Source organism: Aquarana catesbeiana, linkage group LG10 (assembly GCF_042186555.1).
Source record: "Aquarana catesbeiana isolate 2022-GZ linkage group LG10, ASM4218655v1, whole genome shotgun sequence".
Classification (NCBI taxonomy): Eukaryota; Metazoa; Chordata; class Amphibia; order Anura; family Ranidae; genus Aquarana; species Aquarana catesbeiana.
Window position 1 is genome coordinate 163,058,303 of NC_133333.1, and position 12,096 is coordinate 163,070,398.

Consider the following 12,096-nt stretch of genomic DNA (forward strand, 5'->3'; position numbering starts at 1 on the left):
TTTCAAGAAGCATAAATTATGCATCTAATTTCCCGGCTATCTGTCACTTTTCTTGAGTCCCTCAAGTGCCTGGACAGGAGAAACACCCACAAATGACCCTATTTTGAAAAACAAACATCCCAATGTATTTTCTGAAAGGCCTAGTGAGTCTTTTGAAAATGTTTTGCCTCAAGTTTTTGTAAAATGCAGGAACGGAAATTAAACATTTTTTACACAAATTTATCAATTGATAAAATATTTCTAACGCACAGCATGGGCATACTTAGAATTACACCCTAAAACACATTCTGCTACTCTCGAGTACGGCAATACGACCTGTGAGACTTTTTCATAAACTAGCCACATAGAGAAAGTCCCAGAATCCAAGAAGCACATTTAGGTGTTCTAGGGGCATAACTTATGCACTTAATTTCCTAACTACCCATCACATTTTTACAACAAGTTTTTGGAAAATGCGGTATGAAAATGAAAATATATTTTTTTACACAAAGTTGTCAATTAATAAGATATTTCTAATGGGCAGCATAGGCATGGTTAAAATTACATCCCAAAACACATTCTGCTACTCCTCTTGAGTCTGGTAATACCACATATGTGAGATTTTTTCACAGGCTAGCCATATAGAAAATCCCAAAAATCAAGGAGCACCTTCAGGTGTTCTAGGGGCATAAATTACACATCTAATTTCCTGACTTTCTATCACATTTATAGACACTGTGACTGGATACACTATTAGGGCTCAATTATATGCAATGTAGGGGGGGGTGGTAAAACAAGCCATGGGAGGAGTTATACCCCCTGTCATTTCACCAGGCATAGTGCCCGCCAATCATGACCCATTTAAGTGAATGGGGTTAAAGCAAGCAGTGAGGAGGCCATACAGCACCTCCTCACTGCCTGTCAAATGGCCTGTGAAGAGAGATCTGAACACTGATCACTTTTCAGAGCGCACCGCACATGTGAACAAGGCCTTATGGTGACCCTGGGACTGGTGTGGTGGTGACTGGGAACACTGTGACTGGAGCCACTGGTTTGGAGACATTTCTGCTGTGGCAGTGACCATATACAGTGGCTAGCTGATCTGATGACACTGTATGTCAGTGTAGCCAGAAAACCAGGTGGTAGTCTTGCAAACTGGGAAAGTTTCAAGATGCCAAAAAGAACAAGAAGCACCTACAGATCTAGAAAGAGTGTACCTTGACAGAAAAGAAAAGAAATCCTTAAATTCTAGCTAGAGGCAATATTTTTTTTTCATTTTAGACAGGGTGGAGAGAGATTAGAACACCTGTCAGATCTTTATTGCTGTCTGTGCCCACATTAGGGAGATCCCCTCTCTCTCTTTACCATTATCAGTGAAAGTGAAAGAAATTCCCAAATTTTGGGTTATCCCCAGAACAATAATTTTGGAGAAATCTTCCAGTGAGAATAATGTCATTCTGGTGACATTGGTAAAAATAGGGATTCCCTCACATCGGAGGGATTTCTTCTCACTTCCTTTTTTGGCTACCCAATGAGACACAGATGGCAAAAAAACACCTGACAGGGGTTATGACTCTCCCTTTCTCTACTCAAAATAAAATAAAAAAAATTGCCTTTAGATCTACTTATAAGTTTGGATGATAGTCTGCCTAAGACACCTTGAGATGGTGGATTATGAAACTAGTGTACCCTTACAGGGTCCATTTGGCAATTCAAAAGACTCAATCCTCCCAAAGAAGCAGTGGCAAAGATATATGCTCTCACATCCCAAGTTTGAAATAAACTCTTTATTTCTGAACTATACTGCTGATAGAGGGATCAAAGAACAAAAGCCTGTTTAAAGTGAAAGACACAGGCTACCTTAGGCAAGAATGAAGCACTGGGCTTCAACACTGCCTGGTCCCTATGTAAAACCAGAAAGGGTTCCTTGCAAAATAAGGCCCTCAGTTCAGACACTTGTCTCAAAGAGGTGGATAGAAACACCATGTTGCGAGTGAGAGTAGAGAGAGAAATGTTTTTAATAGGTTCATATGGTGCTCTCTGAACTACTTTTATGTCCGATGATAGACCTTACATAAATTAGGCTAGCATTAAGCATTGTAGGAAACACAAATTCAGAGATGCCCAACTCAAAAAAGAAGGGGCTTCAATAGCAATGTCATTAAAGCCAGTGACTGGGAAGTATGATAGCAAAATAGTCATTAGGATTGAAGATCCTGAGTGTGACGGGAGGGCCTGTGGAACTCAGAATCCCTTGGAAAGTAGGGGATGCCCTTGTTTCAGCTCCCCAATTCTGGGCAAAAGGTCATGTCTCAGTCACCTAGGCTGTATAAAGGATTAGTTAATTAGCTTGTGTTTATTTGTTATAGGTGTATTGTTAGAGTAATATGAGCAGGAGGAGGGAACCTCCTCTAACGTTGTATAAAGTCTTGTATTCTGGTTCTAATAAAAAATAGTCCATGTTAGCAGTGAAACAAGCGTCGCCTTGTTTTGTGCTTATGAGCGGTTGGAATATCTGATATCTGTGTTCAGACTGGGAGGAAGTGGTATACTGACGGAAGCACTCAAGCGGAGTGAGGGACGTTCCGTTACATTGGTGGCAAGCAGCGGGACGCTTCATGCAGTCTGGGACATCCAAGCTTCCACCTGGATTCAAGGTCCGGATAGCAGGAGAGGAGAGGTACAGATACCAGCCGCCATGGAAGAGGAATTCAGAAGGAGGTTGCGAGAGATGCAAAAACAGCACAGAGGACCAGTATCAGAGCAGGTCCTGCTGGGATGGTTTGTTTCTATCCGCTGTGAACTCTGGAAGGAAGCGCTAGCCCGTGAGCAGCGACACCAGGGAAAAGTTCTCCCCTGCATCGAGGAAAGGTACTGGTCGCAGTATGGATTGCGGGTTCTGTTTTTGGGAGAAAAGCCGAACAAGGAGCAGACAGTGGAATTAAGCAGACTGGTCTGTACAGAGATGCGGCTGGATGAGAGCTACAGAGCCCTCCGGTGGCATGTATCCCAAGCATGCCCTTGGATAGCGGATGACAGCCCAACGGAAGGCTTTGGCTACGGCGGCCTGGGACTGTTGTATGTGAAGCTGACAGGGGACCCTAACTTTGGGAGTGATTTGGAGTGTCGGTTGGACGAAATAAGGGATTACAGAGAACAGCTACTGAACATTTCGGAAGTGCACTGGGCACTGGAAGATATAGAGTTTCTGGCCTTTCAGGAATGGGAGCTGGAGATCGCCTACAGACGGCTGCTAGACTCTGCTCAGCACGAGGGCTGGGCTCCCTTTGCCTGGGACTTTCAGGAAATACCAGGTGACGACTCTGAAATCCTTGCTGAAGAGTCAGCAATGTGGCAAAGGAACAGTGTGCTTTGCCAACCTGCCCCCACAGCTAGGGAGGCGGAGGTCTTATGGCGGATGCAGCAAGTGCTGACTGACCTTGGTGATCCTGTTTCTGCATGGTATGATCTTAGATGGAGGAATGTGCCTGTCCAGCAGCATGCCAGAGAATCGGCAGTGGAAAATCTGAAGATTGCCGTCCCCAAACCGGAAGTGCTGACAACAGGGCAGAGCTCTGCTAACCTCTGCCCAGCACTAATAGCATCTTCTGGGTTCCAAGGGCAGGAGATGGTGAACCTCTATCCCCAGACACCAGTTACAGAGACAGGGGATTTAATAGACTTTTCTGCTGAGGAAGAACAACCTGATGAGCCTCCAGCAGAAGAGCTGGTATTAGGACAAAACTTCACTGTGCTCGGCCCAGCACCAACAGCAGTATCTGTGGAGTTACAACAAACTTCTCCAGCTAAAGATCTGGTAACTGAACAGAGGGTCCAAGAACTCTGCTCCACACTTTTAGCAATTCCAGAGACTGGGGATTTAATAGACGTTTCTGTAGAGGAGGAACCACCTAGCAAACAGATACAGGGGGAGATGGGAAAGGAGGTGTGTGTTGTCCCTCCCCAACAGTTGGCCAGGGTGGGGGAAGCAGCCTTTCCTCCCCAGCAAAGATCAGTGCACCTGGGAGACAGTACCATAGACATGTCGTCCCAGCAGCCAGATGAGGGAATGGAAAAAGAAGCAGCCGGCTCACCTCCCCAATGGCAGCTACACAGTTTGGGAGTGGAGGAAGCCAGCCTTCTGCCCCAACGGTTAGATGGAGCTGAGGATGCGGAGTCCCCAGCAGAAGTGCTGGCAACAGGGCAGAGTGCTACCAACCTCTGCCCAGCACCGGCAACAACTACAGAGTTCCAGGGAGGCGAGGCAGTAGGCCTCCCTCCCCAACAGTTAGCTGGAGCAGATGGTGTGGGGGTTTCCAGCAGAAGGGCTGGCAACAGGGCTGAGTACTGCTGGACTCTGCCCTCAACTAACAGAGGATGGATTTCCTGTGAAGGTGGATGGGACTTTAGTCTCCACCTGTATACCCCAGGGATGCTGGGCAGTCGGCCCAGATCCCCAACAGCATGACGGATGTCTTCTCTCCAGTGGCAGAAAGGACTCCAGGGAGAAGGGCCAGTCCTGGCCTCTCCCCAGCGGCAGATATGTTCTCTGAGAGAGGCAGAGGTTGGCTGGGTGAGTAATGCTTTGTTTGTAACAATTTGTTTGGGGTACTGTGTGGGTACAGGCATTAGGGGACTGGAACTACTGACTAACTTCGGAGTCAACCTGTCTGGGGTCTCCTCCTGTGTTAGACTTCTGCCGAAAGGGGAGAGATGTGACGGGAGGGCCCGTGGAATTCAGAATCCCTTGGAAAGTAGGGGATGCCCTTGTTTCAGCTCCCCATACACCTCTTATGTCTAAGTCACTCTGTGCTATCTTGGCACAGGGTGAGTGAGAAAATATAGCTTGGACTACTTAAAATGGGACAGTAATATTTGTCCACAATATCTCCCAGGATGTATGTAGAGACTATTCTTGGTTTGATTGATTCTGAACTCAACATGTTAGTTAATTGAGAGAGCTGATCACATTGTCCTCTATACAATGTAGGAAACGGGCCGACTCCTATTGGAGCTTCTGCTATTGTGAGAAAATGTCCTGTGGTTGTACTTATGATAATTAACTCTGTTACTGTGTGAAGCTCGGTGACCACAAGTCTGGGCAAATGGTCATGTCTCAGTCACCTAGGCTGTATAAAGGATTAGTTAATTAGCTCATGTTTATTTGTTACAGGTGTATTGTTAGAGTAATATGAGCAGGAGGAGGGAACCTCCTCTAACGTTGTATAAAGTCTTGTATTCTGGTTCTAATAAAAAATAGTCCATGTTAGCAGTGAAACAAGCGTCGCCTTGTTTTGTGCTTATGAGCGGTTGGAATATCTGATATCTGTGTCCAGACTGGGAGGAAGTGGTATACTGACGGAAGCACTCAAGCGGAGTGAGGGACATTCCGTTACACTGAGAACTCACAGATCATATGCCAGGAGTCTTACCAGGTCAGCATGTCACATCTGCCTGGGCAAGTCCAGAGCAAGGAGCAGCACTGAAACATCCTCTATCTTGATTCTGTGAAGCAGTTGAGGAAAAAGTTTTAGGGAACGTAAAGTATAGATTAGGATTTACTGATCCCAAGGAGACACCAGAGCATTCTGTACTTTCTCTAGAGGATCCCTGTACATGGAGAATAGCCTGTCCAGTTTGTTGCTGATCCTGGAGACCAAAAGGTCCATATTCAGTCCCCCCCACTTGTAAAATAGATAACACATATGGGTGTAGGGACCAATCCTTCAGGCACCCAGGGACAAATGCCCAGAACAAATGCCTGGAATGCAAGCAGTCTGCACCTGTGCTCTCCACTCGCACTTAAATGCTAGAGCCTCACACACCAGGGCTAAACACCCAATATGCATGGGGCTCAAGGAAGTTTGCCTGCTAATTGTCTAGACTTGAGTGGAAAGAGTGGAAAGGTTCTGTCCAAGACTGAATCCAAACAACCTGTCTGATGTGGTAAGACTTCTAATTCCTCTCTGATGGTTGTAGTACTTTCAAACAGTGCCCTGCTAATAACAGTTTGTTTCTGATAATACTGCCTCAGACAGTTTCAGATAAAATAAAGGGTGTAAACCCCTACACAGCATTATTCTACTTCAACCACTCTCAAAGATGAGCCTCCAGAGATAGGGGCAGGTAAAACCTGCCTTGGCTCTGGACTGGTAACTCTATAAGGAATCCCCAGACATATTGGTCTGGCCTGAATATTAGAGTCCCGTGTGAACTGGAACACAAACAGTAGTCACTGCCAACTGCAGGCGTACTGCAGAGGGAGGACTAGAGAACCTGTGTTGCTTGGCTAACTGGCAAGCTAATCAGTGTTTCCATACCCAGACTGAATTCACCAACAGCTGTAGATGGCTGAGGGAACTTACAGAAGTTCAGGGCTGCCAGAGAGAACACCAGCAAAAAACAGCAAAAACCTGTGCTCATTGGTTGACTCGATAAACTTCCAGAATTTTACTTATCTGACATGAATATAATAGTACTCATTGGCTGACTCATTGCAGACTGCTTGCATTCCAGGCAGGAGTTATTTATTTTTTTAGGTGTTTTTTACTTTTAGCTTGTATGTGGTTTATACTTGATATTTTAGCTTTTTTCCTTTATATTATAAAGAATAAAAACAACATCTGTGGTTACTTAATAACACGAAAAGAAAACTCTAACTTTCAAATACTGATATAAAACTCAATTGAGCACAGTGTGTGCTGTGAGTACCCGTGTGCTGTGAGTACCCAAGTGCTGTGAGTGCATGTGTGCTGTGAGTACCCGAGTGCTGTGAGTGCCAGAGTGCTGTGAGTGCACATGTGCTGTGAATACCTGAGTGCTGCGAGTACCCGAGCTTTGCAAGTGCACGTGTGCTGTGAAAACTTGCGTGCTGTGAGTACCCCAGTGCTCTGAGTGCACGTGTGCTGTGAGTACACAAGTGCTGTGAGAGCACGTGTGCTGTGAGGGCAATCTGTCACAAAGTCCTGAACTGTATGTCGTCTGCCGCGCGCTTGGGTTCGGCACATCACGGATCTGGTGGACAGATTACTGGGAGGGGCTGGGGAAGACCCGGCTGTGATGGTGCACGTTGGCACCAATGACAAAATCAGAGGAAGATGGAGTGTCCTAAAAAATGGTTTTTATGAACTTAGGAGCTAAATTGAGGAAAAGGACCTCCAAAGTAGTATTCTCAGAAATACTACCGGTACCTCGAGCCACACCAGAAAGGTAGAAGGAGATTAAAGAAGTAAACAAGTGGCTGAGGAGCGGGTGCAGAATAGGAGGAGGGGTTTGGGTTCCTGGAGAATTGGGCCGACTTCTCAGTCAGTTACCAGCTCTTTAGCAGGGACAGACTGCACCAAAATGGGGAAGGTGTAGATCTGCTGGGAGTGAAGATGGCCGACAAGTTAGAGGGGCTTTTAATCTAGGCGACGGGGGGAGGGTCCAGAGGTAGAGATAGTCAGCGTGGAACAAATTCCAGAGGGTAGTATTGGGGGCATTAGTGGCAGACACCTAAACCCGAGGTAAGTACAGTAACAAGTCCTATTTGCAACCTCAGAACACCCAATAAGGAGATAGTATGCGTCCAGTCTAAACTACGTGGCATGTTCACCAATGCCAGGAGTCTGGCAGACAAGATAGGAGAACTAGAGCTACTGTTGTACAAAGAAGATTTAGATTTTGTAGGAATTCCAGAGACTTGGTTCAACAGCTCTCATGATTGGCTGGCAACCATTCAAGGGCATTCCCCATATCGCAGGGATAGAGAGGGTAAAAAAGGGGGAGGGGTATACCTGTATATCAAAAATTATGTACAAGTGAATGTGAGAGACGACATCAAAAATGGAGCAAGAGAGGAGGTGGAATCCTTATGGGTAGAGCTACAAAGGGAGGAAACTAAGGCGAAAGTAATACTGGGTGTATGCTATAGGCCCCCTAACCAGAGGGAGGAGGGGAAGGTAGACCTCCAATTACAATTTGGATTAGCGGCAAGGATGGGAAGTGTCATTATAATGGGGGATTTTAATTATCCAGTCAAAGAATGGGTGGAAAGAACCCCACATTTATCTAAAGCTCACCATTTCCTAAATGTCTTGCAGGACAATTTAATTGGTCAGATGGTAAATGCACTAACAAAAAACAAAGCATTACTAGACCTACTGATTACCAACAATACAGACCTGATCACGAATGTGGAAATTCAGGACAAGTTAAGAAACAGTGATCACAGGTCAATTTGTTTCAGTATAAATCACACAAAAAGGAAACATAAGGGGAATACAAAGACACTGAATTTCAAAAGAGCAAACTTCCCTAAACTACGATCCTTGCTAGAAGATACTAAATGGGATAAAATCTTAGGAAGAAAGAACACGGAGGAAAAATGGGTATGCTTTAAGAGCATATTAAATAAGGGTAACAGCCAGTACATCCCAATGGGAAATACATTTATAAGAGCTAATAAAAGTCCTGGGTGGCTAAACTCCAATGTAAAAATGCATAAAAAGCAAAGGAGTAGGCCTTCAAAAAATACATAGCCGGGGGATCATCATCAGCATTCCAACTTTACAAAGAATGCAACAAGAAATGTTAGGGTGCAATCAGGGCGGCTAAAATAGAACACGAAGGGTACATAGCGGAGGAGAGTAAAAATCCCAAGAAATTCTTTAAGTATATAAATAGTAAGAAATGGAGGTCAGATCATATTGGTCCCATAAAGAATGATGAAGGGAATCTGGTTACTAAGGATGGAGAGATGGCGAAGGTATTGAATTTATTCTCCTCAGTCTTCACGAGGGAAACGGGGAGCTTCAGTAACCAAAACTGCAATGTTTGTCCTCATGATACGTCACAGGAAGCACTCTCATGGCTAACAGAGGATAGAATTCGAAATAGACTTGAAAAACTTAACATTAATAAGTCACCAGATGGCTTGCACCTGAGGGTCCTTAAGTAATTGCCAGACCATTTTTTCTAATTTTTACGAACAGTCTACTGACTAGAATGGTACCAGCAGATTGGAGAAAAGCCAATGTAGCTTCAATATTTAAAAAAGGGGCAAGATACATCCCTGGGAATTACAGACCAGTTAACCTAACATCAATAGTACGCAAGCTCTTGGAGGGGATGACAAGGGACTATATACAAGATTTTAGTAATGAAAGCAGTATCATTAGCAGTAATCAGCATGGATTCATGAAGAATCGTTCTTGCCAAACCAACCTATTAACCTGCTTTGAGGAGGTGAGCTGCATAAAGGAAGGCCCATAGATGTGGTGTATCTGGATTTTGCAAAGGCATTTGATACAGCCCCCCATGAACGTTTACTGTACAAACTAAGGTCTGTCAGCATGGACCATAGGGTGAGTACATGGATTGAAAACTGGCTACAGGGGGGGGAGTTCAGAGGGTAGTGATAAATGGGGAGTACTCAGAATGGTTGGGTGTGGAAAGCGGGGTCCCCCAATGTTCTGTCCTGTGACCAATCCTATTTAATTTATTCATATACGACCTGGAGGATGGGATAAACAGACCAATCTCAGTATTTGCGGACGATACAAAGCTAAGCAGGGCAATCATTTCTCCGCAGGATGTGGAAACCTTGCAGCAAATTAATGGGGTGGGCAAATACATGGCAAATGAGGTTTAATGTAGAAAAATGTAAAATAATGCATTTGGGTGGCAAAAATATGAATGCAATCTACTCATTAGGGGTAGAACCTCTGGGGGAATCTAGGATGGAAAAGGATCTGGGGGTCCTAGTAGATGACAGGCTCAGCAATGGCATGCAATGCCAAGCTGTTGCAAGCAAAGCAAACAAGCTGTTGCAAGCAAAGCAAACAGAATATTGGCATGCATTAAATAGGGGATTAACTCCAGAGATAAAAACGATAATTCTCCCACTCTACAAGACTCTAGTCCGGACCTGGAGTATGCCGTCCAGTTGTGGGCACCAGTCCTCAGGAAGGATGTGCTGGAACTGGAGAGAGTCCAGAGAAGGTCAACAAAGCTAATAAAGGGACTGGAGGACCTTAGTTATGAGGGAAGGTTATGAGCACTGAACTTATTCTCTCTGGAGAAGAGACGCTTGAGAGGGTATATGATTTCAATGTACAAATACCATACTGGTGACCCCATAATAGGGATAAAAAATTTCTGCAAAAGGGAATTTAAAAAGACACGCGGCAAGTCACTAAAATTAGAAGAGAAGCAGTTTAACCTTAAACTGCTTAGAGGGTTCTTTACTGTAAGAGCAGTAAGGATGTGGAATTCTCTTCCACAGGCTGTGGAGCATCAATAATTAAAAAAAAACTAATAGATAGGCACCTGAACGACCACAACATCCAAGGATATACAATGTAATACTGACATAAAAGCACACACACAGGTTGGACTTGATGGACTTGTGTCTTTTTTCAACCTCACCTATGTGTTGTAAGACATAGTAATTGTCGAACAAACTATCACATCATTGACAACTGGGCTGAAATGGAAGGGGGCAGGGGGGGGTGTCTATTGAACCTTGTTCGGACAAGGTAATAACAAATAGGGAATGATTTGTTTTAAAAATAAGCAGATAATCTGAGATTTTCTTGCTATGAAAGCTAGGAAAGGTTTGAAAAACAATAACCAAAAAGCTCACAATGTTTTCTTTAAACCATGCCACAGTTGGTGCAGGCTCTCCAGTGATGGGGACATCGAATCGTAGTTTGTTTCCAGCCACAACAACGATGGTGTTGACAGGTGTTCCACCACTGCAATCAAGGTGGATTTTAGGTGGCTCTGCAGTAAGAACATAGATAGCACTATCAAGAAACTGTAGATTAAAGGTGAACTCCAGGCACATATACAATACACAAATTAATGCATCCCTGTATTCATTAATACATCAATAAATGTATTTTATTATTGTAAACAGTGTAATTACCTGAACTTGATTTGGAATCAGCATCTTGCAATCCCCTGTACAACAGAGCTCTCACAATTGGGGAGTAAGAAGCAGCACAAGGAGCCAATCAGTTGTGCTGCAGTGCAAAGAGCATGCTGATAGGAGGAGAGAGCATAGTCACAGAAAGATGAGCTCATCAGTCTGCTGCTTCTCCTTTCACTGTCCAGTCACAGGCCGGGGGAGTAGAAGAGACCTGTACATTTTCTTCTAGGATGATCACTGCGCTATTTCTCTAGTTCGGCATAAGTCAGCTTTTTTGTTTCTTTGGTTAGCTGCTTACCCACTGGACAGAAGTTGACTCTTATTCACTTTCCAATAAAAGGCCAACAGTGGAAGACATGACATAGGAAGGAGGGGCCTCCACCTATCACTTAATATCCCACCAATGGATTATTACATTTATATTACAATTATTAATAGGAACCACCTGTCGAATGATAAACCAAATATACCTGCATAATAGATCTACAAAAATATATTTTATTAATAAAGAAAAAAACAAAAATCTAACAAACCTGCATATGTAAAAAAAATGTGTGCCAAGTGCATAAATTATTAAAATTTTAAAAAATCTTATATAGCCAATTCAAAGCAAGCAGCAAATCGGATATTTTCCCTGACAACGAAAATGTTAATGGCAGGACTTAAATAGTAATTATACTTTCTGAAATACTACAAATCAGGATTTGGATATTCCTTTGTAAATGATTAAAGACAGCTTATGGACCTGGTTTGCCTATTTCATTCATATCAGCCTAAAATACTACTGAATGTGAATCACGTGGTGACGGAGCAATACATTTCCTGGAATTGCTGTGACATCTACTGAGTGCAGTTCATTTTCTACTGTCAATATAAGCATTTAACAAAGAGATGTTTACTCACTACCAATTTGCTTGTGTGACATTAGGGTAATTATTCCAAAATCTGTTTTTGGTAATAGCTGGAAAGAATGGTTATTTCACATGAACCCATCTCTTGCTGCTGAAGAGTGGGACCCTTGCTCTCTAAGGGAAGTAGTGGTCTCCTTGCAGGGGCCCTACAAACCCCCTGCTGAGACAGACCTATAGCTTTGCAATTACCAAAGCTCATGCTCCCTGCTAATTGGAGAGCTCTGCCTCATTGACGATCAGCCCTGGATGCAAACAGTTTGTTGTTGCAGGACCAATCATCCACACATCCACAGG

The 12,096-nt window shown here is 43.9% G+C and overlaps 1 protein-coding gene across 3 annotated transcripts in view; it reads right to left on the reverse strand.

The window, feature by feature from the left end:
* The window catches only part of LOC141110994 (myosin-binding protein C, fast-type-like), a 264,542-nt gene that overhangs the window by 84,382 nt on the left and 168,064 nt on the right, over positions 1 to 12,096 (reverse strand). For all 3 annotated transcript variants that reach the window (XM_073602875.1, XM_073602876.1, XM_073602878.1), the window contains one exon: positions 10,604 to 10,743. In XM_073602875.1, coding sequence (XP_073458976.1) covers positions 10,604 to 10,743 — 140 coding nt within the window. The remainder of the gene's footprint in view (positions 1 to 10,603; positions 10,744 to 12,096) is intronic.